Source organism: Chiloscyllium plagiosum, unplaced genomic scaffold (assembly GCF_037043375.1).
Source record: "Chiloscyllium plagiosum isolate Xiang-an unplaced genomic scaffold, Cpla_swu_hap1 HiC_scaffold_7, whole genome shotgun sequence".
In the NCBI taxonomy this organism is placed as follows: domain Eukaryota; kingdom Metazoa; phylum Chordata; class Chondrichthyes; order Orectolobiformes; family Hemiscylliidae; genus Chiloscyllium; species Chiloscyllium plagiosum.
The window spans coordinates 65,115,156-65,139,951 of NW_028270145.1; the positions used below are offsets into that span (position 1 = coordinate 65,115,156).

The 24,796-nt window shown below is 39.7% G+C and overlaps 1 protein-coding gene across 1 annotated transcript in view; it reads right to left on the reverse strand.

The window, feature by feature from the left end:
- The window catches only part of ly75 (lymphocyte antigen 75), a 141,801-nt gene that overhangs the window by 105,223 nt on the left and 11,782 nt on the right, over positions 1-24,796 (reverse strand). Inside the window, exons 4-10 of the mRNA XM_087988567.1 lie at positions 15,505-15,669; positions 13,765-13,875; positions 11,794-11,940; positions 7,280-7,468; positions 4,038-4,195; positions 1,090-1,203; positions 324-412 (exon numbers count right to left, since the gene is read on the reverse strand). Of these exons, the coding sequence (XP_087844693.1) occupies positions 324-412; positions 1,090-1,203; positions 4,038-4,195; positions 7,280-7,468; positions 11,794-11,940; positions 13,765-13,875; positions 15,505-15,669 (973 nt within the window). The remainder of the gene's footprint in view (positions 1-323; positions 413-1,089; positions 1,204-4,037; positions 4,196-7,279; positions 7,469-11,793; positions 11,941-13,764; positions 13,876-15,504; positions 15,670-24,796) is intronic.

Consider the following 24,796-nt stretch of genomic DNA (forward strand, 5'->3'; position numbering starts at 1 on the left):
CCTTGGATAGGGGGAGAAGTAAGTTCTGGAGCACTAGCTTGCACTGCAACTGGATCTGAAAGCATATTTCCACTTCTCACATTATGTTCCATTGGTGTGTCAAGGAAGACAAGAGAGAGAATTTTTCTACAAAGTCTGAGCAGCTGACAGTGCAAACAGAACTTTAATATAGTATATTCCTTAATATTACCAGCTAAAACAAATTCATACCATTCTTAAAAAAATATACTTTAGGCATATTCCAATATTGTGTTTGTAATGAGAATGATCATAAACTGCAATGATCTCCTAAAAAGTAGAAAATAAATTACAAGAATTTGTACCTGTTTTGTATTGTAAGATGACATTTTGATTCAAACTCAACTTCTGTTGAATCAAGTGTGTAGCAGTAGCTACCATGCCTTTTCCAGTTCTTAAAAAGGAAGAAGATTTAGTTGGTTCAACTTTTAAGAGTCAAGGATGTACATTAGTATTTAAAACAAAATGTCTTAATGATTTATATTTATGATGCATAAAGTATTAAAAAGGTCATATATTAGCAAGTATTTATTTACCACAAAGCTCTATAGATTTATAGTAAATTAATTTGAAATAATGCTGTTTTTGTAAGTTTTCTCCCCATTCTTATTTACTGTAATCACACGTTATAAGCTGCAAGAGTAGATTAATGTAGCTTTGTTCCAAGACATCACCCAAAACATCTTAAAAGATCAAAACCTGAAGAATTAAAATACAAGCACCAAGTCAGGATTCACCAGCCTTTAGACACAGGATGCCAGTACAGCTAATGTAATGGTGTGGAGATAGACTAATCAGTTAAAATCAAAAAGATGTCATCGAGTCAAACATTATTCAATATATTGTTCAGTAACAGACTGAATTGATTATACTAAGAACAAAATGTACTTGTTAGCTGAGCTTAGGTAAAACAAAAACTTCATAATACTGACCACAGCTGATATGTCTCAAAAACAAAATTTCACTTAATTTAACCTAGGTTTAAAGCTATAACTAAATAGAACATTTCAAGGCTAACCTAAAAAGAACCAGGTAGGCACAGCACGAGTTACAATAAGATAATACAATTACCTCATCCTGTGGGCATCCTACATCAGACCAGTCTGTTTTATTCAAGGTCCTGCCTTGCTTCTTACATACGTATGATAGCTTGCTGTCACATTCTGAAATCTTCCATTGACCCAACTGTGGGATCAGAAAATTCAGAGATTTTATCATCTATACATGATCAAAATCTGAAAAATAGAGAGAGATACAACTACAAAGTTATGAGTCACCAGCTAATAAACACAGGGTGCTGGTATATAAGTATATCTAACAAAATGGATAGACTAATTTGATAAAAATAAGAAAAGGTGCCACCCAGTTAGACATTATACAATGCAGACTTCAGTAAACAGACTGAATTGACTCCATCAAGGATGAAACTTAATTGTTTAAGAACAAACAAACTTCCTTAGAATTCTTAGACTGCACTTTCTAAACTCTAGAGCATTTTGATTCAGAAGGAGAAAGGCAACACATATGTGGAAACGCCACCATCTTCAAGTTCTTCTCCAAGCTACTCACCATCCTGACCTGGAAATATGATCACCTTTGCTGAAATTCTACTTCAACATTATTCCCTGGTTCTAGGCTCCCTTAGCCAGGGGAAACATATTTCTTTCATTTCCACTGTTGACCCATTCAATGTTTTGAATGTTTGAATAGACCATTCTCAGTCTTCAAAATTCAGAGAATACTCAGTCTTCCTAATCTTTCCTCATAGGATAATGCTAACCTGCACTGAGTACTCGAGGTGTAGCCTCACAAAGGCCTTAATATATCACAGAGTCCAATACAAAAATCTTCCTGCAATAAAGATGCCCCAATATACCATTTGCCTTCATTGCTTACTGCATTTGCAAATTAATGACTCATGAATAACGACATCCAAATCCTTTTGAAGTTCACCATTTAAAGATTATATTTACATATTTTTGACTGAAGTGGATAACCTCACATTCCTCCACATTGGATTCCATCTGTCAAATGTTTCATTCGTGTAATAACCTCTCCAAATTCCCTTGAAATATCTTTGCATCCTCCTCACAACTCTAACTTCCTTCTAGTTTAGTATCAGCTGCAAATTTCAGACTGGAAATGTGTGACCAGTGGGGTCCTACAAGTATCAGTGTTTGGGACTCCATTAGTCAGACGTATCCAATCTGAAAATGTTCCATTTGTTTTTAACATTTCTGTCCATTAACCAGTTCTCATTCCATGCCATTATACTTCCTCAGTCCCATTTGTTAACCTCTTGTGTTGGACCCAATGAAAAGCTTTGAAAATCTAAAGATACCATATTCACCAGTTCCCTTCCATCTATTCTGATTGTTATATCCTCAAACTGCAAGTTTGTTAAACATGGTTTAACTTTTATAAATCTGTAATGACTGTACTCAACCCTACCAGTTTTGTTTTCCCAAAGTATTCTGTTATTGCTCCAGATTCTAGCAATTTGCTGATGCTTGAATTCAGGCTATCTGGTCTGTTAATCCGCTTTTCCTTCTTAAAAAGTGGGGTTAAATTTGCTACCTTCCAATTTGCAGGAACCAGATGGAGGTTAGAAAGGTGACCAACGCATTTATAATCTCAACAGCCACCTCTTTCAACACAAACATAAAATCATTGGGTCCAGGGGTTTATCTGTTTTTAGTCCTATTTAGTCCCATTAGCATTTGCAAGTCGTCCAACACAGGTACTCAATAAATATAGTGTGACCCAATCTCCAAGCTCCATAAACTAGACAGCTCAACCACCATTTATTGTCCATCCCTAGATCTCTTGAAAAAGTAGTCATGAATTGCCTTCCGGAACAGCTACAGTCCATTTGCTGTGGGTAGATGCACTATGCGATTAGGGAGGGTTTTAGGAATTTGACCCAGTGACTCTGAAGGAACAGTGATATATTTCGAAGTCATCATAACTTGCACACACTTTTCCTCACATTGTAACCCTTCTTAGAGTCCTGGGACCATCTGGATCAGCGATATCGTTCAGTTGGATAAGCTTTATAATCAGCTCCATCTTGTTGTCATGCTCATATTTTCTAGTCCTTAATATGGGCTGGGACTATGCAGGGACTACTTGTCAAATAGTTGGCATTTTTCATACAAAACTAAAAATTGTTCAGTGTTAGACATAGTTGGAACAGAAAATTTACCATTACATTCACATAACCAAAAATGTTATAACTTCAAACACAGCCTCATAGTAATGGAGAAAGCAAAATACAACACTCAACACTCCTGGATTAGTCTGCTAGTATGACTGAATTACCACCGAGCCTAAAGTACTATCACTAAACCCAGGCTTGGATTACTATCTGATAAGATAATGGCTGGGACAGCCAAGATTTTCACCACTGTTTAAGCTGGGCTATTTCTTAGGGTGGATGTAGAAAATCAGCTAGCTATTGTCACAATGGGCCACAAACCAGCTGCTTCTATTGTACTCACATGGGAATGTACAAAGGGAAAGAAAACAAATATTGGTGGGTCTGGAAGAGTATACCATTGTTTTGCTGTTAACCTGCAAAAGGAGGAAATGCTGGTTTACCGAATATCATCAATCCAAATAAAATGAAACTGTTAGTTGGTATTTATTAAGAGGAATGAAAAGAGAATTTGCACCAAATAATATTTACACTATCCATTGTCCATCCTCAGCTTTTCACTGCCCAGTTCATAGAAGACCTCAAGTGAAGTTTGCGATCTGTTGAAGGGAACAATCCATTTGGAGTGCACAAGAGGAGGGAAGAAGGGAAATTATATTTGATGGTTCAGGCAAATAAACTGCCTTGAGGACATGTGGAAAAGACCCGGGTGAGCCAACATCTGAGGCCTCATTGCAGATGTCAGGACCTTTGCAACCTACTTTTCCACCAAGATTCAAAATAAAAGTTTTAACAGTCTATTCCCAAATGAAACAAATGCACTTAGATGAGAGAACATAGAAGCAACTAGTCATTTACTTGCCTTTCCTCCATAGGACACACAGTGCTCAGTAGTATTGCAGGGGATATTAGGTTGAGCCTGGTCCCAGTAAGTGAAGGTCACAGGAGATCCATCTGACCACTTGAACAAGGCTGGGAACTGGTCACTTCTTAATCCAGTCCATATTTCATAACTGTAAGCTAAAACAGAAACTTAAGTGACAATAGCTAGGAAAATTCAATGAGATTAATTTGTACAAATATTTCACAAAAATAATCCTGGGATTACATTTGGAATAGTTCAAATAGCTATTGGATTTTAATATTTTCAGGTCAGATTTTAACCTGGAATTATTGTGACATATGTTCAGTGATGAGATTGTATCAAAAGATCTAAATTTTAGACATCTGAAAGATGACAAGGAAATACCCAAGTCTTGTGAAAAAGAGCTAAATGTCAAAAATTGGCATGCTGTAATTTTAATTTACTCTGTAGAATTATAATTTTAAAAGTGTTGACATTTACAAAATAAGTTGCACTATTTTTCACATTTAAATGAGCACAAAACCTGATGCAGGAAACTAGTATGACAATATAAAATTAAAGAGACAGGAACACTTTCTGAATTTCAGCATTGAAAGGTCAGTAGTAAGCATGTTCACAGATAAGTGCAGTATTTACAAAATGCAGACACTTAAGCAGTCCTTGCCTGCATGCAGCAAGACCTGGGTAAGTTTCTGGCCTGGGGCCGATTAGTGGTAAGTAATAGTTACATCACAAACGCTAGGCATAACCATCCAACCTGACAGAAGAATCTAACCATCTATCTTTGCCAGTTATTAGCTTTAGCACTTCTAAATCACCAGTCATCCAAATAGGAGTTGGGTTTGGGTTGGTGGAGAGGGAACTGTGCAGTGATATTTCTTCAGAAGCTTGAACTGAAGCAGCTTTGGTGACAAGATTTCTGTGGCAAAAAATACTCCCATCTCTCCAAAGCTTGTCCAACATCACAAAGCACATGAACCACTTTTCCCGTTTGCCTCAATGATGAGTTTGAGTTGTGGAAGTGCATGGTATACACTACAATGTTGGGATAATGTATGGAGTAAATATTTTATAAGGTGGCATATGGGGAGGTGCCACTCAGCAGACCACCTGTTTAACAAGGTGTTGAAGTTCAAGTATTGTTGGGATTGCATTCATCCATTTATAAAAATGGTGATTCACACTATCCTTCAAAAGATATTTATCAAAAACTTTTCTCATCAAGGTTATGTGACTGATCATTACTCAGTCTAACTCTACCTTCCTTCATAAACCAAATGATACAACATCAGCAGTTTTCCAAATCAGCTTGTAGCATCCCGATAGCCAGAAGACCAACCATTTTCTTTCTGGAAACATATTCCTTCTGAAATCTCTCTATTGCTTTCCTGAACATCTCCCACAACTCTAACACAAATTTATCTTTAAAACAGTCTTAGTCTACTTCTGCCAAATCACTCTTAGAAAAAGTAGGCCTTTTCTCGATTTCAAGTGTAATAGCTGGTCTTTATTCCTCTTCATAATGCAGTTAGGTTTAATTAGTTATGATCAAAATAGTCCCCTACTGATATTCCTTTCGCTTGTGCAGCTTCATTTCTTAAAGTAAAATCAAAATTCCTCTCCTCTTATTGGGATTACTTCATTATGGAAAATAAGATTTCTTGATGCACTTTAAGAATTCTTCATTCTCTACATCTTTCTGACTAATTTCATGCCAGTAATCTTGCAGTATAAACCCTTCAATTATTGCAATACTATTTCTTTATCAGCTATTCACCTATATTTGCTTCACTTCCTTCAAACTGACAGCTTGGGGGTCTAATGTATAGTCTCAACAGTGTATAATCACATTTCTGCTCTTCAGTTCAACCCATATGGCTTCATTTGATGTCTGCTTGCACCATTTGCTTTATTCACGAGGACACTTGCCTTGAATTATGCAGCACTGATCATCAAACACCACCTTTGTTGTCTACTTTCTGTTTTCTCTGCCTTTTATGCTCATTATTAATTCAGTCTTCTATTTTCAGCTTTGTAGCTCTTCCTTCTGAATCTACACTCAGGTTCCCAACTCTCAACTCCCCTATACATTAGGGCCTCCCTTAGAGTCAGAGAAGTGGAACTCTTTATTTTCAAGAGGGCTTTGAAAGGGAGAAGGACAGTATCCAAGGAATTAGCAATTTCTCCAAAAATACAACATGCACTGAAATTTCCATCTCAAGTACTTGTTTATGTAAATTATAGGCTTAAATAAACATAGAACAGTACAGCATAGGAACAGGTTCTTCAGCTCACTGTGTCTGTGCCAACTATAATGTCATTTAAACTAACCCCATCTCTGCCTGCACATGGTCTGTATCCCTCTATGCACGTTCTTGTGTCTGTCTAAGTACCTCTTAAACCTTGCTGTTGTACCTGCTTCTACCATCTGCATTCCAGATACGTACTATCCTCTGTATAAAATAACTCACCTTGCACCTCCTTTAAATTTTCTTTCTCTCACATATGCTCCCTAGTATTTGACATTTCCATCCTGAAAATAAACTGACTATAAACCTCATCCATGCCTCTCAAATTTTATATACCACTTTCAGGTCACCCTTTATCCTCCACACTCTAACAAAAACAAATTGAAATTTGTTTAACCTTTCCTTGTAGCTACTACACTCCAATCCATGCAATATCCTGGTAAACCTCTTCTGCACTCTCTCAAAACACACCTCCACATCCTTCCTATCGTGTGGTGACTAGAACTATGCACAGTACTCCAAATGTGGCCTTACCAAAATGTCTTGTACAATTGCAAAATGACTTGTCAACTTTTACACTCAATGCCCCGAACAATGAAGGGAAGCATGCTGTGTTTTATTTACCACTTTATCCACTATGTTGCCACTTTGAGGGAGCAACAGACTGAGACTCCCAGACCTCTCTGTATATCAATGCACCTAAGGGTTCTGTCATTTACTGTATACTTTCCTCCTGCATTTGACCTCCTAAAAAGCATCACCTCGCACTTGCCCAGATTAAACTCTGTCTGCCATTTCTCCACTTAACTTTCGATATCTTTCCTCACTATATAAATTGGGTTATTCTTTATGGTTAGTTTCTTGACAACAGTTGGCTTTTTGAAGTTGATCAACTTTTACCACCTTCCCAGAGTGATATAAAATATATCTCTGTTCAGATTTAAATTAGGTACTCTTACTGCCTGGATAACGATTAGAGTTTGCACTTACCTTCATGAAGCTTGCTGACAACCAGCTCCACATCTGCTAATGAATGTATGCTGATGAGATGACTTTCATTGGATTTACAAGAACTATCTGCATCATCCCATTTCAAATCTTGTCTGTTCATATAATAGCAGAAGCCATTATATGCAAGCCAGCCAGCTTCACATTCTGTACTGGAGTACTTCCATGGATCTGAAGAAAGTAGTCATAATAAATTGGAGAGAGTTTCATATATTAACTTCTACATTATTCTATGTAATTTCCTTATTTTATATTATTTCCTTTGTAAAAGGGAAAATTGGCATTGGAAAACAGTAGGGTAGAACCGTTTCTCATGGTGTTCATGTTACAGATATAAACTTTGGTGCACAACGTTCTGATAAGCACCAACCCAAAACAGATTCTGGCCATTTGTTAGCTATACGCAAGAGGTCAAAGAAATAAGGGATTTTGTGCAGTATTTAATGTAATTCCATGGGGCATTTAATGAGGTAGCTGGGTGGCAGATGGGAACCCCCCCTATTCTTCCTGCTTCCACCCTGTTGACGCTTGAGGTTCTTGTGGGAAATTAATACCATGGCAATAACCCAGCAGTGATTGGGGAGGGTTTCAGGCACATGAAGCAGCTGTCTGTGTGGTCACTTGCAGGTTCTTAGGGGTTCTCCCATGAGGGATTTGGCCTCAGAAATGCAGCAACTCAGAGTCCCTTCTCTGCCCTTTCTGCAGGCCTTGCCTTTTTCCAATCGGCCCACAACCTCGCCTTTCCTTTGCTCAACTCTGTATTGCAATCTGACAACAAGTCTAGAAGGGCTCTAGTAGTTTATGATACACGCAAGGACTAGGTTGAACAGGCAGTCACCATTTCCTTCCTAGTGACACGGCCATAGAGACAGCTCTGGCCTCCAACTGCAAGACCTATTCTGAAAAGGTGAAATGGGGCTTCCATTATGTCTACAGATAGCAGATGAAGATGGTCAGCTCAATTAAATGCCACCTCTGGTGTCTGTTTAAGAACATGGACTAAGAATCAGTGATTTTCGCAGGCCTCAAATTTTCCGTACTTATTTCCTGGATCTAAGCTTTTACAGTGAGCACAACTTTAGAGAGCCAGGAGGAACTGGGGTTCACGCAGTAGCTTCTAGTAGTCATGTTCAACCCTTTTTCTACAGTTCCTTCCCTCCTGTGGGATTTACTTGAAGGTTCAGCTGTCTGTGGATGTGGATCACCAGGAATATTTTGAATACAAATTTTTTTTGATCCTTGAGCCATCATCTTTGGGTGCAGAAATTGTTTGCATATTCATTGTGCTTCTGACAAGAACTAAGCATTAATAGCCAATTAAGTTTATTGGCAAAAAAATCCATGAAAGAACAAAGATTTTATGACTGGAGCAAATTCCAGAAAAGAAAAATCTAGCTTTGTAAATTTTAAATATACAAAATTCTGAAAATTAAAAAAAGTGATTTACTTTGGCACTGGGGAACAGGAAATAAAAGAATCTTTAAAATAAAGACTAAATTAAATCAGAATGCACATCCAGCGGTCAATGTATCACGATTTTTAATGAACTTGTTTAGAATACTAAATGGGTCAGATATTAGCAATACAATAAGTGTTATTGGTTCTATTTTATTTATGTAACTGATGGCTCAGTGGTTTGATGTTACCCCAAACAATAATCCCATCAAGAATCATTTAAGAATCAATATTACCAAGTAATGAAGTGGACTGGTCAAGCAGCTGGTTGTTGCATGACAGTAGCACATGACTTGACTTTGCACATGATGCATCACATGGCAGGCCACCAACACTGGAATATTTGAAGAAGTGCCAAATCAAAGTCAAGTATTACGATAAATTGAAAGCAATTTACCTTGGCAACAATGTACATCATTAACTGGATGGTTGGAAAAAACAAAGGTAATTTCTTGGCCTCAAATACATGTGTCCAACTTTATGGATCAATTTTGTGATAAGTCCATTCATACAAGTCATGCAATGTCAGAACTCCAGAGACATGGCAAGATCACTGGAATTTTCAGTCTCTTGTGGCATCAAACTTGGGTTTTTCAAAAGGGCACATCCTCACAGTCTAAATGAGACATGGAGGGGAAAAGGAGGGAGGAAATATAGACTTGTATCACTTAAAGCAACCAACCATACCCAAAGAAACAAGTTAGTTATGTAAATATAATTAGACTGTGTGCCTTAGGTTTAGCTTAGGCTGGCCAGTCTTCAAGTCTCCGGTAACCCAATAATTAAATGGAAGCACAGACTACTTTTGGGAGGGTCAAGCCTTGGCAGAATTGTTTAAATGGTTATACTCACTCCTGCCCCAGTTCCATCAGGTGCCATTCCAACACACCACCACCTCCCAGCTCAGAGGTTGATAAACAACTCACCACCGTTCCTCCTTCCTACCAGTAGCCCATTTCACAGTTTCTACCTCATCCTGTGCTCCTCAAAATCACTTCACAATCAACAAACAGCCATGACTGTCAGAATTACATCCAGACTGGGAACATGCTGGGGGACATATGTCCTCATGTTAAAACTGCACATCATTAGGGGAAAGCTGATTATCTAACTTTCGGAACAAAATCTCTTTCCTACTTACTAAACATACCCCTGTCAAGATTGAGGCCAAGGGTTCAATTTCATATGTTAATTTACAAAAGAAGCGAAGCTGACAAAAAAACAAAACATTTAATTAGGTGAGACATATGGAGAAAGTTTGCAAGCTCTGAAGGTGCAAAAGCAAATCTAAGCCAAGAAAAAAATCTGGCAGCACTGATGTTAAAACAGGATTGTCTGAGCAACCAGAGTAAAAAGGCAATTGCTTCACTCCTTTTTGATGTTTAGAAGACGGTACAAAATAAAAGTTGTGGAATCTAAACCAAAGTAATTGACTAAGTACAACAAAGTGGTGAAAGATTTCACCAAATAAAACACACATTTTAAAAGGTTCAAAAGCCCCAGATTCTGGTTGTAAGTTTGGGAGCACAGAGCCTGTCTGAGAGAATTAAGAAGATTTACCACATTGACAGAAGAGGTTTCTCCTCATTTCAGTCATAAATTTTTCATGCTTTATTTCGAGACTCTGCCTTCCCTGGTTTTAGATCCCTGCCAGAGGAAACATCTTTCTCAGTCTACTCTATCCATCACATCTAAAATGTTGTAAATTTATGAGATTGTCTATCATTCCTATAAACAAGAGAATACATAGCTTTGGTATCCTCAAAGATAACGTGGGGTGAGGAGAGTGAGTAGACCTGCATTCAAGTCCTTCTTGCTCCAGTAGTGTGTGTAATAACATCAGCGAAGAGGCGGATTAGAAAAATATCTTGAACAGTCCCATCACCAAGGAGTAACTCTGGTGAGCCTGTGCTGTACTCCCACTATGGCAACTATACCCTTTCTTAAAGGAGATGACCAGAATTGCACACAACACACAAGGTGACTCATCATTGTTCTCCAGAAGTGAAGCAAGACTTCTTTGGTATGGAACAATTCCTATCACCATACAGCTATTCACTGGACATTCACTGTTCCCTTTCATTCCAAACCTCCTGTAATTTCAGCAGTGGCTACTGATCCCAGTGAGATGCATCCAATTGGCTCTCTGCTCAGTTAGACAGACCTCCCAACTCATTAAATTTAGATAGAGTAAGCCAGCAAAGCTGGAGGTGGGGTCCTCTCCAATGCACCAGCTATGCACTATCAATATTTACCCTTAGCATGCTATTCAACTCATTATTACAAGGAGACTGTTACAATGAGTACTCCTGATGCTTTCCATTATTTTACTAATCTTGCTCATCTGTATAATTCTCTTTCAGAGAATGATAGTCTTTTCTTCCACCAACACTAATTCTCCCACATCACTGACCAATATGCATATTATTTTCAAGTGCAACTTTGCTTTTTGAGCCATGATCAGCATAATGTATAAGACATACTTTTGTTTTTATGAACAGTTGATTAATGCATTTAAAAGATGAGAAACGTGCAGTTATTTAATCCCACACAGGCCAAGTGCTCCTAAAGCTGACCACGCTTATACACACTTCTCCCTATAAAGTGGATATTTCTTCCTTTCCTGAATCTTGGGCCAAATGATTATTATTGGCAAATCAAACAATGAAATAATTATAGAATAATTAATTCAAAACATTCTGATGAGGTTAAGTTGCTAACAGTTTAATTTATGTTGTACATGTAGAGTTGGTTTGCCGTTGGTATACAAAGTTAATAACGCAATCCTAAAGTACCTCATTGGCGAGGAGATACTTTGGGAATATCTTGAGTTGAGTCAGTAATAAGTTCAAGTTTTGCTAATGTTGTAATAATCCCACTCTATGTCTTTTGTATAATTACTTCAGTGGAAATGCCAATTACAATAGTGCAAATAGATGTGTTCTGAGCAAAAAGGTAATTGAGAAAGAACAAGAGATGAGCAGTAATATAAACATGAGGAATTCATTTCACAAGGGAGAGAAAAAGCAAATGACACTTACCAACTGACTCGTGCCTTCCCTGAGTGAATGATTTCTTGCATGCATATGGTAAAGCAGCTTCACAGGGACTAACTTGCCAGTGACCATCAGAATCAGAGTTCATTGTAGCACAGCTTGATTCCTCAAGATGATACAGATCAAATGTATCTAAACATAATAAATTATAAATTTGCAGCTCAGACATCTCATCATTTTCAGGGAATAACTATTTTAGTTGGTTTAATTTGAGGCATTGGTTGCTTAAATGCGTATTACATTCTGCATCTTGAATAAAATGATCAGTTCAATTTTATTCATTGACCTCATGAGCTGAATGAGATGGTCAGTATGACAGACATTATACAAGAGATGTGCACCAAAAAAAAAAGACAACAAGGAAAAAAAAAATCATCTCAAACGGGAGATCAAAATAGCAATTTGAGAATAACAGAAACTGAATGATCTGGAAAGCGGGGATAAAGAAAGGAAAAGGAGAGTAAAGACAAGAGATAGAAAGGGAAAGGGCAGAAAAATGTTAAAACAAAAAAAGGACCTTTCATATAGTCCCCATTAAAACCATTTTTACTTGTAAACCAAAACTGATCTAAATGTATGGTTTTGTTGTGAATTGTAACAAGGATCTGCACTTAGACTATAAGCACTGAAATCTCTTAGGAGAAAGTGAAGACTGCAGATGCCGGAGATCAGAGTCGAGAGTGTGTGGTGCTGGAAAAGCACAACAGGTTATGCAGCACCAAAGGAGCAGGAGAATCAACGTTTCGGGCAGGAGCCTTTCATCTAGAATGAAGGCGGAGAGATAAATTGGAGGGGGGGGGGGTGGGGCTGGGGAGAAGGTAGCTCAGAGTGCAATAGGTGGATGGAGGCAGGGGTGAAGGTGATAGGAGAGGAGGGTGGAGCGGATAGGGGAGAAGGAAAATTTAGAGGTGGGACAGGTCATGGGGACAGTGCTGAGCTGGAAGGTTGGAACTGGGATAAGGTGGTGGGGGGGGGGGGGGGTGGAGGGATAATTGAGGAAACTGGTGAAGTCCACACTGATGCCCTAGGGTTGAAGGGTTCTGAGGCTGAAGAGGAGGCGTTCCTCCCCCAGGCATCGCGTGGTGAGGGTGTAGCAATGGAGGAGGCCCAAGATCTGCATGCCCTCAGCAAAGTGGAAGGGGGTGTTGAAATGTTCAGCCACGGGGCAGTGGGGTTGATTGGTGTGGGTGTCCAAGAGATGTTCTCTGAAGCACTCTGCAAGGTGTCCTGTCTCCCCAATGTAGAGGAGACCGCATTGGGAGCAATGGATAAATAAATGACGTGTCGAAGTGCAGGTGAAACTTTGATGGATGTGGAAGGCTCCGTTGGGGCCTTAGACAGAGGTGAGGGGGGAGGTGTGGGCACAGGTTCTGTCATCCCTGCAGTGGCAGGGGAAGGTGCCAGGAGGGAAGGGTGGGTTGGTAGGGGGGGTGGACCTGACCAGGTAGTCGCGGAGGGAATGGTCTTTGCAGAAAGCAGATAGGGGTGGGGAGGGAAACATATCCCTGGTGGTGGGGTCCATTTGTAGGTGGCGGAAATGTCGGAGGATGATGCAATTTATGCAGAGGTTTGTGGGGTGGAAGGTGAGGACTGGGTGGGGGTTCTGTCCTTGTTGTTGCGGTGGGAGGGGTGGGGTTCGAGGGTGCAGATGCAGGACATGGATGAGATGCATTGGAGGGCATTTTTAACCATGAGGGAGGGAAAATTTCAGTCTTTAACAACGGAGGCCATCTGGTGTGTTCTGTGGTGGAACTGGTCTTCCTGAGAGCAGATATGGCAGAGGAGGAGGAATTGGGAATATAGAATAGCATTTTTGCAGGAGGTAGGGCGGGAGGAGGTGTAATCCAGGTAGATTTGGAAGTCTGTGGGTTTGAAAATCTCTTGTCTTCAGAAGTTTTATTATTCAATTTCAAACTTGATGTGTGATAATGTAACAACTTTATCAAACATTTTTACCATCATCCCAATTAACAAATACGAGAGGTGTTCCATCAGACCACTGCCAGCCACCAGCTACATTCATTTGATTGAGGCCAATCCACAGTTTCTTCGGAATATTTGGTTGCTCTATTAAAAATTACATTTATGACAATTACAGGGAGGCATGTAGCAATGATGAAGTAACATTAAAGAGCTTTTATACTACTCTTCAGATGAAACACTGATTGGTTAGTATTTCTGCACTTTGAAGAAACAGCTACAACATCTCCTAAAGTCAAGATTTTAAACTGACAGCTTGGCTTCAATAATCAGGAGGTGCAAACTACCACGGGAAAATAGACCTTTCAGAGCTGGTAATGCCGAGGTTCCAAAATCAACAACTGGAATTCAATTTTTGTTTTTCTAGCCAGTTGGGAAATCCAAATGGGACTTGTGGGACCAATAGATTGAAGGGATGCAGTACATTAACCACAATATCTGAGCAGGCTGAAGTGGGCAAGTGGAGAGGAGGTCTTAGTGACTGTGAAGCTGCCTGCATATTGGCAAGGGTGAGTGAGGGGAAGCCCTTGCCTTTCAGAATGGACATTCCTCACTTTTCCTTCACTGTCAAGGAGTGCTCCATTCTCCTCACCTGCTCTACAAAATCTAATCCCATTCTACTTCTCCAAGATGTCCAATTCCTTTCTGCCCAAAACCCCAAACTTACCTCAGTTGAACATCAATGCCTGTATTCTCTGCACACTTATCTGTAGCCCTAGCAGCATCAATTGCTTAGCTCTGGCCCTACAGGAACTGCTGGTGGTCTGAAAAGGTGAGACTTGCTCCTAGCGAGTGGGTGGAAGTTGCACGAATCATCTTGTCAATATTGCCTGGAGTGTTTGGGAATGAGCAATCTGTGTTCCCCCATCTTTCCCCTCTTACCACCTCCACAGTCTATGATTGCTTCTTCAATCACCATCTCTGGTCATTTTGGTCCCTGTCCCAAATTTAAGCATTCAACACAGATGTTCCTTTTCAAGAAAAAGGGAATACTTTCAGTCTCCCTATTTTATTGCTTCCTTCAGAAATTGAAGAACCCATCAAATCAGATCTTATCTGATTCAGTGATAATGGCCATAGCTTTTCAGAATTTTGTACCACATTCTTTAGTTAGTTGCATCAGGCATCATTTGTGATAACCTACACTGTACTTCGAGTGCTCAACAGCCTTCCTATGGAGCAGAGGAACTACAAATAGTACATAAAAACAATGATTTGATATAGATTCAACATTACATTTCGACTTGGACATTCTCTACCTCTCACCGTAGAATCCAGTATTTCACCAGCATTATGCCTTATGCAACTTAGTGTTACTTTTAATAATTTAGACCATAAAACCATAAGACATAGGAGTGCAAGCAAGGCTATTCGGCCCATTGAGTCTACTCTTTCATTTAATCATGGCTGATGGGTGTTTCAAGTCCACTTATGTGCACTCTCTCTGTAATCTGGGTGAGGTTGACGGTTTTTTTTGGGAATAAGTTTCCAACTTAGTCAACTACTACAAAAGAAAATACATTCAACATTCCAAAGAATTTTAATTTAAAATTACCAAATATAACATTTTTGGATAGGATTCTAAAACATAATATGGTCTTTATTTTCACAATTTGCCCATATTTATAGAAGAGTTATCAACTGAATGGGACAGGAACTCACTTGTCAAAGCTCACCAGATTTCACGTACATCACGTATGATTAATACAAACTCACCAGAAATATATTTCTGCATCTTTGGATCAGCAATACTCAGAAGATCCCCTCCTTGACTCTGACAGGCAAGCCGAGCCTCATTCCAGGAGAGCAGAGAGTGGAAGTTAAATTGGTAACAAGTCTGTTCTGCACTATCTTTCTTCCAGAATGTTTTGCACTCAGTATCTGTAAAACAGTGAAACAAAGTTTACCTTTATTGTGCTAAATTGAACACAAGCATTGTTGAAAACAAAATTACATTTTGTCAAAGCTTTTGTTCTTGCGCTCATCAGAACCTAAATACCAATGAGAAGGGAAAACACCATCTTATACAGAATGAGAGGAGAGTGCTGACAGACAAGTGGACTTGTCGACCCGCTCATCTCCTCCCCTCCTCCACTCCCGCCCCCCCAACCCCTGTTGAAGCAAAACGCTCAGACACCGTATAGTTTTACCTTCATCTTCATTCATGGCCTTGGGAGAGACAGAGAGAAAACAATCGCCCACGTGCACAGAGATATGAATTCACGGTCTTCTCTGGAATAGCGGTTTGTTAAATGAATTATGTCGTCATTTTACAGGGAGGAGCATCCAGAAAAGGCAACATACATATTGATGGGTGACCGTTATAATCAGCGAGCAAATGGTAAAGATGAATCCATCTGCTGTTATACAATTAATGTTCCTAACCTTGTTAACTGACTTCACATACGGAATGCTACCTCATTTTGTTAAATGGCTCTACATAATGAATGCTTTTCCAACTTGTTTACCAATTACCCTTGCCTCCAACCTCCCCATTGTTACCTGTAAGTTCTTCTGATAGGAGTCATGCTCAGCTGAACCTCTTATTTTACAAAAAAAAAACTCAGAACTTAACTCTTTCCTTGCCTACTTATATCTTATACACTTTCTCAGACTGATTGGTAGAGGTACTACCATGGAGAATGCAAGCCTAAACCAAGATACAGCAAAACTGGACACAAGGCAAGTGATTTCACCTTCCTCTACACTAAACATTGTGATAGGTGAAAACATGAAAAATCCTCACTTCAGTTTGCGCAATTTTTAAGTTACAAATGCTCGCTGCCACAGAAATCACATGGGGCTTGCTATGAAAACTAAACAATTCATTACTTGATCATTATAGTTGCAAATATTTGAAGCCATAATTCACATCTGGAACTTCTAGCTTAAAGACTAAAATTGTTATGTGTAAGATAAGGAAAACCTGTTCCATAAATTAGTAAGTAACCATATAATAATACGTCAAACAATTTGGGCTAATTATAGTTAAAGACTAACCTACATTTATCTTGCACGGTCAAGGTTAGAAATATAGTGCTCTGGGCTTGAATAATTATTTAATTTATCAATAAAATATTTTAAATTATTTATGCTGTTTTTAGATGAAAAGATGCTAAAAATAGTTGGTCAGCAAGGGAGTTCCCTGATAAGTCAGCAGATCTGGAAGGAGTTAAATTAATTTCGATGGGTCACCTTATTAAAATAGAGTTTCAATTTTCAAGGTGAAAGCTAACTCATTTACATTCCTGCTCAGCACATTCCAGGTATGTTGTCATGGAGCTGGGTAATGAGGTTTAGAAGAAGATAGCTTTGTTGAATTTATCAACTTGTTTCTCACAAAAGGCAATTACAATTTTTGTCTGTAAAAGCAGCAGATCATTGGGTCAGGTGAGCACAAGGGGATGTGGTAGCTGGGCTAGCACTTTAAGGTTCTAACTTTCTCATTCACCTTTCTGAATATAGAAGGTGGCTCAAACTTAGTTGGAATGGGGAGAGGTGGGGATTGCTAAAGCAGTTTGAAGATGTACTTAGCTTGGAGCTATTGGAAGAAATCTACCCCCACATTGAAAACTAAGAAGTTTGAACTGAAAAGTCCACAGCTAAGCTTTTAAAGAGAACTGAAGAATTACTTTGCAACAAGCGAATTGGGGGATCCATGTGAAAATTTCTATCTTGCAGAATAATTTTCCCTTTGGGCTCCAGTTAAAACGAATTTGAGGGGGCTGTGGCATAACTTTGGTCAGTCCCAGAAGAACAGAATGAATCAGCAAGATTTTTGTAATGGACAAAAGAAATCCGGGGGAAATTCACAGCGCAATGAGTTTATAGCAAAGGTCTCAAGTTATAGTGGTCATTCAATGGTTCTTATTTTATTTAATTCCCCATTATGTTGTGATGCAGAGTGTGCAATATTTTAATAGCATTTTGAGATTTGGTGTGTGTATATATAAGGGAGGGATGGGGCAGGTGTATAGTGGTTAATGATTAACTTTTAGTATTTAGCTGTAAAATGGAGAGAGAGAGAGAGAGAGAGAGAGAGAGAGAGAGAGAGAGAGAGAGAGAGAGAGAGAGAGAGAGAAAAAGCATTTTGGTTTCTGTTTGCGAGAGAGATTGGAAAGCATTTTGGTTTCTGTTTGCGAGAGAGATTGGAAAGCATTTTGGTTTCTGTTTGCTGAGGTCCTGATAGAAGTTAGATGTGCACCAGTTTCCCATGAAAAAAGGAGCTCATTCAGACCTATTAGGAGATAGGTCGTCTCATGATCAGGAGTTTATTCTGAAAGTTCTAGATGTGAAATTTTTGGGTTGAAGCCCGAAGGGATTATTCAAAGGCAAGAAAGACTAAGCTCAGTTTTGGGAAGACTGAAAAGATAAAATTATTATACTCAAAACTAAAGACGAAACAGATAACTCAAACCGCATACATATAAATGAGAAGGAAGTTGTCTTGGCGCGGGGGGGGTGGGGCGGTTTTGAAATACATGGAATATTTTACTATGTGCTTCAGAATCTTTCAAATTGTGACATATAAATAATTTGGTTTAGTCTATTTTATTTTCTTTTGTGCAAAGAAATTCCATTTTATTGTTAAAACTACAGCACGGTTTCAGTGAAAGGCCACCTCATTAAATAAATGAAGCATGATTAATCCAGTTAGATTGGAATCTGGGATCTGACTCATCAAGTAATATCATCATTCAGGATCGTGAAGTGTTTAAACATAAACTACCCATAAGATTTCAATAAAATTTAAAAATTAATGGCTGGGTGTTCAGATTTCTGACATTAAACAGCCTCTTTTGAGGATCCCAAAAATTAAAACCTTTCTATACATATCCTTTGCACTGAAAGGAAAACCTCATTTTGCAGTTTTTTTTGAAGTAAATCAGAATTAAAATTTCTATTTCTTAAAAGGCAGATGGAACTGCATAGTTAGGTATGCAAAATGTACAATGCAATATCAATAATGCAGACATTCTTAAACCTACAATACATCCAAGACAAATACATTGGATGAAGTAATGTCAGTTGGTTGTGCTGCTCAAGTCCAAATGGAACATTCTATACACCAGAGGTGTGAGGAGGCGGTCACCCCACAGGCAAAGAATAGTCTATCAGCAGCTATTGGAAACAGTGCTGTAAATATTCTAGCTTTTAATACACCAAATATTTGAAATCAGAAGTTTGATAGAAATTAAATCACATTCGCAAATTAGCAATGGCAGTAGAATCAAGACAGTTCAGAAACCCTATAAATTTTAAAACATACCTATTTGTACAGCATAAAATCAGATAAAACATAATACAAAATAGATATCGACTTTTCACATAGGAAGGAAAAATGAGTGGCAGGTATAACCATTGGGCAATACTGAAATAACCAAGAATGAATCTGAAAGACTCAGAAATCCTGTAGACATTCAGGATGTCTCAACTAATGCAGACCAACAAGTCAGCACATTGAAACAATGGAGAACCAGATGATCCGAAACTGTGGTTAAAATGACTGCGACAAAGGCAGTCCACACACTGCAACTAGTTTCGGTTACTGAGAAGTTTTAAAGTGCTGGAGGAAATTCAGAGAAAAACCATAAGGCCAAACATTGGTTTCAAACAACTTAAACTAAATAGTGGGGAGTTTGGGTCCAGTTGCATGGAAAATTATGGAAAAGTTAGAGATAGGGAGAGCTCAGCAAAAATTTGTAAATTTTCCAGTAGGACACAAGTCGAGAAAAGAACAGATTATTCGAAATCATGGGGATGGTACGAACGTATCAGAAACTTAAGTGTGGGGCAAACAAACAAAATTGCAAGTGGTCTTGCTCAACATTTTATTTTACATACACAGTGTGGTTCATGTACAGAATGAAGTTCCTGAGGAAGTGTTGGATGTGGGTACGGTTACCATGGTTAAAAGCTAAGTACATGAATAAGAAACGTGCAGGCACATGGGACTAGTTTTGTTTAGGATTATGGACTGATTGGATCAAAGAGTCTGTTTCCATGCTGTATGACTATGATACTGTAACTTAAATATCTGATGGTAACAATAGAAAGCAATGAGTTTGTGGAAGGAACCAAAGGCAATAGCTTCAGTCTTCTCAATAGTTATTGTGTGGAAATTTCTGTTTCTGAAAATTTGGGTGTTGGACAAGTGACAGGAAAATTCAGAGGCAGATGAAGTGACTAAGGAGGTGGTGTCAGATACAGCTGAGTATCAATGCGTTTAGGTGAATCAGGATGCTGCATTCACAAATGCAAGTGCCAAGGCTTATAAATGAAATTTAGGGCTAAGATTGTTGAAATCACAATTGCAAATGGCAAGTCAATTAAAATATCACAGGAGGTCATGTGAATGAAAAATAAAAGGATCCAAGAGAAAATCCTTCAAACTCAATTGGTTAGCAGAAATAAGCTAGGGCAATTCCGCCAAGCTAAGTGACAGAGGAGCAATTGTGGGGAAGCTTAGTTTGGTAACTTTGGAAATGTTAATAGGACGTTGACTTTGTCAAAATTAAAAAAACCTTAATTGCCCCCGAGCTGCCGCCTTAAGCTGCTGGAGATGCACCAACAATACTATTAGAAACAACAAATTCTCAGATTTTGAACCTGTAACCATGAAGGAATGGCCATATAATTCCAAGTCAAAGTGACATGCAACTTGGAGAGGAATTTGCAGGCAGTGGTGCCCACGTACAATTTCTGCCCTTGTTCTCCTGTGTGGGTATCAGGTCAAAAGTTTGGTAGGCGTTATTGGAATAGCCAAGAAATCAAGAAAGCATAGATTTTTGCATGGATGAACTAACAATCATTAAAGTCTCCAAAATCCACAATTATGACACAAAGTTAAACAATAAAATCAGTTGCTGGTGCTGGAAAAATTAGTGGTGCTGGAAGAGCACAGCAACTTACTTGCTTTTAACTTTGAAATGAGTGTGTAAGTTATGCATGTTTGTTTTAGTTTGGTACCTAACTCAACGTTACTCAAATTTCAGTACCAAAACTGCTATGTAGATCAACTGATTTTATTAAGCTTATCTCTCCACACTCCAGGCTCACTGCCTTTATTCCTGATGAAGGGCTTTTGCCCGAAACGTCGATTTCGAAGCTCCTTGGATGCTGCCTGAACTGCTGTGCTCTTCCAGCACCACTAATCCAGAATCTGGTTTCCAGCATCTGCAGTCATTGTTTTTACCTCAATAAAATCAGTTGATCTACATAGCAGTTTTGGTACTGAAATTTGAGTAACGTTGAGTTAGGTACCAAACTAAAACAAACATGCATAACTTACACACTCATTTCAAAGTTAAAAGCAAGTAAGTTGAATATGAGACAGGGTGGCAAGTCATTGAGGAACAGGAACTGAATATACCTAATTACTTAGAGTCATAGAGTCCATGCCAACCAGATATCCCAACCAAATCTAGTCCCACCTGCAAGCACCCGGCCCATATCCCTCCAAACCCTTCCAATTCATATACCCATCCAAATGCTTCTTAAATGTTGCAATTGTACCAGCCTCCACCACTTCCTCTGGCAGCTCATTCCATACCCATACCACCCTCTGTGTGAAAAAGTTGCCCCTTAGCTCTCTTTTATATCTTTCCCCTCTTACCCTAAACCTATGCATCTAGTTCTGGACTCCCTGACCCCAGCAAAAAGACTTTGTCTATTTACCCTATCCATGCCCCTCAATTATGTAAACCTCTATAAAGTCACCCCTCAGCCTCCAACACTCCAGGGAAAACAGCCCCAGCCTGTACAGCCTCTCCCTATAGCTCAAATCCTCCTACCCTGGCAGCATCCTTGCAAATCTTTTCTGAACCCTTTCAAGTTTCACAACATCCTTCTGATAGGAAGGAGACTAGAATTGCACGCAATATTCCAACAGTAGCCTAACCAATGTCCTGTACAGCCACAACATGACCTCCCAACTCCTATACTCAATACTCTGACCAACAAAAGAAAGCATACCAAATGCCTTCTTCACTATCCTACCTACCTGGGATTCCATTTTCAAGGAGCTATGAACCTGCGCTCCAAGATCTCTTTGTTCAGCAACACTCCCTAGGACCTTACCATGAAGAGTACAAGTCCTGCTAAGATTTGCTTTCCCAAAATGCAGCACCTCGCATTTATCTGATTTAAACTCCATCTGCCACTTCTCAGCCCATTGGTCCATCTGGTCAAGATCTTGTTGTAATCTGAGGTAACCCTCTTCGCTGTCCACTACACCTCCAATTTTGGTGTCATCTGCAAACTGACTAACTGTACCTCTTATGCTCACATCCATATCATTAATGTAAATGACAAAAAGTAGAGGACCCAGCACCGATCCTTGTGACACTCCACTGGTCCCAGGCCTCCAGTATGAAATGCAACCTTCCACCACCACCCCGTCTTCTACTTTTGAGCCAGTTCTGTATCCAAATGGCTAGTTCTCCCTGTATTCCGCGAGATCTAACCTTGCTAATCAGTCTCCCATGGGGAACCTTGTCGAACACCTTACTTGGGACCTACAGGAAAAAAAAAATGATATACGGGCAGTTTCCAATTGGAAAGAAAAGGTTTTATCAAAGTTTGTGCGAAGATTTGTAGCTCGGGTGCTCGTTGCTGTGGTTCTGTTCGCCGAGCTGGAAGTTTTTGTTGCAAACGTTTCATCCCCTGGCTAGGCGACATCATCAGTGCTTGGGAGCCTCCTGCGAAGCGCTTCTTTGATGTTTCCTCCGGTGTTTATAGTGGTCTGTCCCTGCCGCTTCCGGTTGTCAGTTTCAGCTGTCCGCTGTAGTGGTTGGTATATTGGGTCCAGGTCGATGTGTTTGTTGATGGAGTTTGTGGATGAATGCCATGCCTCTAGGAATTCCCTGGCTGTTCTCTGTCTGGCTTGCCCTATGATAGTAGTGTTGTCCCAGTCGAATTCATGTTGCTTGTTGTCTGCGTGTGTGGCTACTAAGGATAGCTGGTCGTGTCGTTTCGTGGCTAGTTGATGTTCATGTATGCGGATTGTTAGCTGTCTTCCTGTTTGTCCTATATAGTGTTTTGTGCAGTCCTTGCATGGTATTTTGTACACTACATTAGTTTTGCTCATGTTGGGTATCGGGTCCTTCGTTCTGGTGAGTTGTTGTCTGAGCGTGGCTGTTGGTTTGTGTGCCGTTATGAGTCCTAGGGGTCGCAGTAGTCTGGCTGTCAGTTCTGAGATGCTCCTGATGTATGGTAGTGTGGCTAGTCCTTTTGGTTGTGGTATGTCCTCGTTCCGTGGTCTTTCTCTTCGGCATCTGTTGATGAAGTTGCACGGGTATCCGTTTTTGGCGAATACCTTGTATAGGTGTTCCTCTTCTTCTTTTTGCAGTTCTGGTGTACTGCAGTGTGTTGTGGCCCTTTTGAATAGTGTCCTGATGCAAATCAACGGAACACCCATGGGATCACCAATCTCGGGACTCATAGCAGAGGCAGTTATGCAAAGGTTAAAACAAACAGTCCTACCACAAATTCAACCCAAACTCTGGGTCAGATATGTCGATGACACGTTTGTAATCATTAAAAATACGGAAATAGAAAAAACACACCGGATCATCAACGCCACACTCACAGGATCCGATTCACGAGAGAAGAAGAAAAGGATAGCCAACTCCCATTCCTAGACGTGATGGTACAGAGAACACCGAACGGAGAATTCACTACAAGGGTATACAGGAAAGCTACACACAGACCAAGTCCTAAACTATGAAAGTAACCACCCCAACATACACAAACTAAGCTGCATCAGGACACTATTCAAAAGGGCCACAACACACTGCAGTACACCAGAACTGCAAAAAGAAGAGGAACACCTATACAAATTATTCGCCAAAAACGGATACCCGCGCAACTTCATCAACAGATGCCTAAGAGAAAGACCACGGAACGAGGACATACCACAACCAAAGGACTAGCCACACTACCATACATCAGGAGCATCTCAGAACTGACAGCCAGACTACTGCGACCCCTAGGACTCATAATGGCACACAAACCAACAGCCACGCTCAGACAACAACTCACCAGAACGAAGGACCCGATACCCAACATGAGCAAAACTAATGTAGTGTACAAAATACCATGCAAGGACTGCACAAAACACTATATAGGACAAACAGGAAGACAGCTAACAATCCGCACACATGAACATCAACTAGCCACGAAACGACATGACCAGCTATCCTTAGTAGCCACACACGCAGACAACAAGCAACATGAATTCGACTGGGATAACACTACTATCATAGAGCAAGCCAGACAGAGAACAGCCAGGGAATTCCTAGAGGCATGGCATTCATCCACAAACTCCATCAACAAACACATCGACCTGGACCCAATATACCAACCACTACAGCGGACAGCTGAAACTGACAACCGGAAGCGGCAGGGACAGACCACTATAAACACCGGAGGAAACATCAAAGAAGCGCTTCGCAGGAGGCTCCCAAGCACTGATGATGTCACCGAGTCAGGGGACAAAACGTTTGCAACAAAAACTTCCAGCTTGGCGAACAGAACCACAGCAAAGGTTTTATCAATTGTGTCCGTCAGCTATTCAGTGTATTTACTCATAACTTACTCAGAATGCCATTTGTGCAAACCTGATGACACTGAAATAGGGAGGTTTGTGAGCAGAGTAGATGGAAGTATAAAATTAGTTAAAAAAAAAGAGACATAGACAATTAAGTGAAGGGGCAAAAATGTGGAACAAGAAAGGAAATAGGAAAGGTGCAGTCACCTTGTTGGGTGTTTACTATAGGCCCCCCCAATAGCAGCAGAAATGTGGAGAAACAGATTGGGAAACAGATTTTGGAAAGGTGCAGAAGCCACAGGGTAGTAGTCATGGGCGATTTCAACTTCCCAAATATTGATTGGAAGCTCTTTAGATCAAGTAGATTGGATGGGGCGGTGTTTGTGCAGTGTGTCCAGGAAGCTTTTCTAACAGTATGTAGATTGTCCGACCAGAGCGGAGGCCATTTTGGATTTGGTA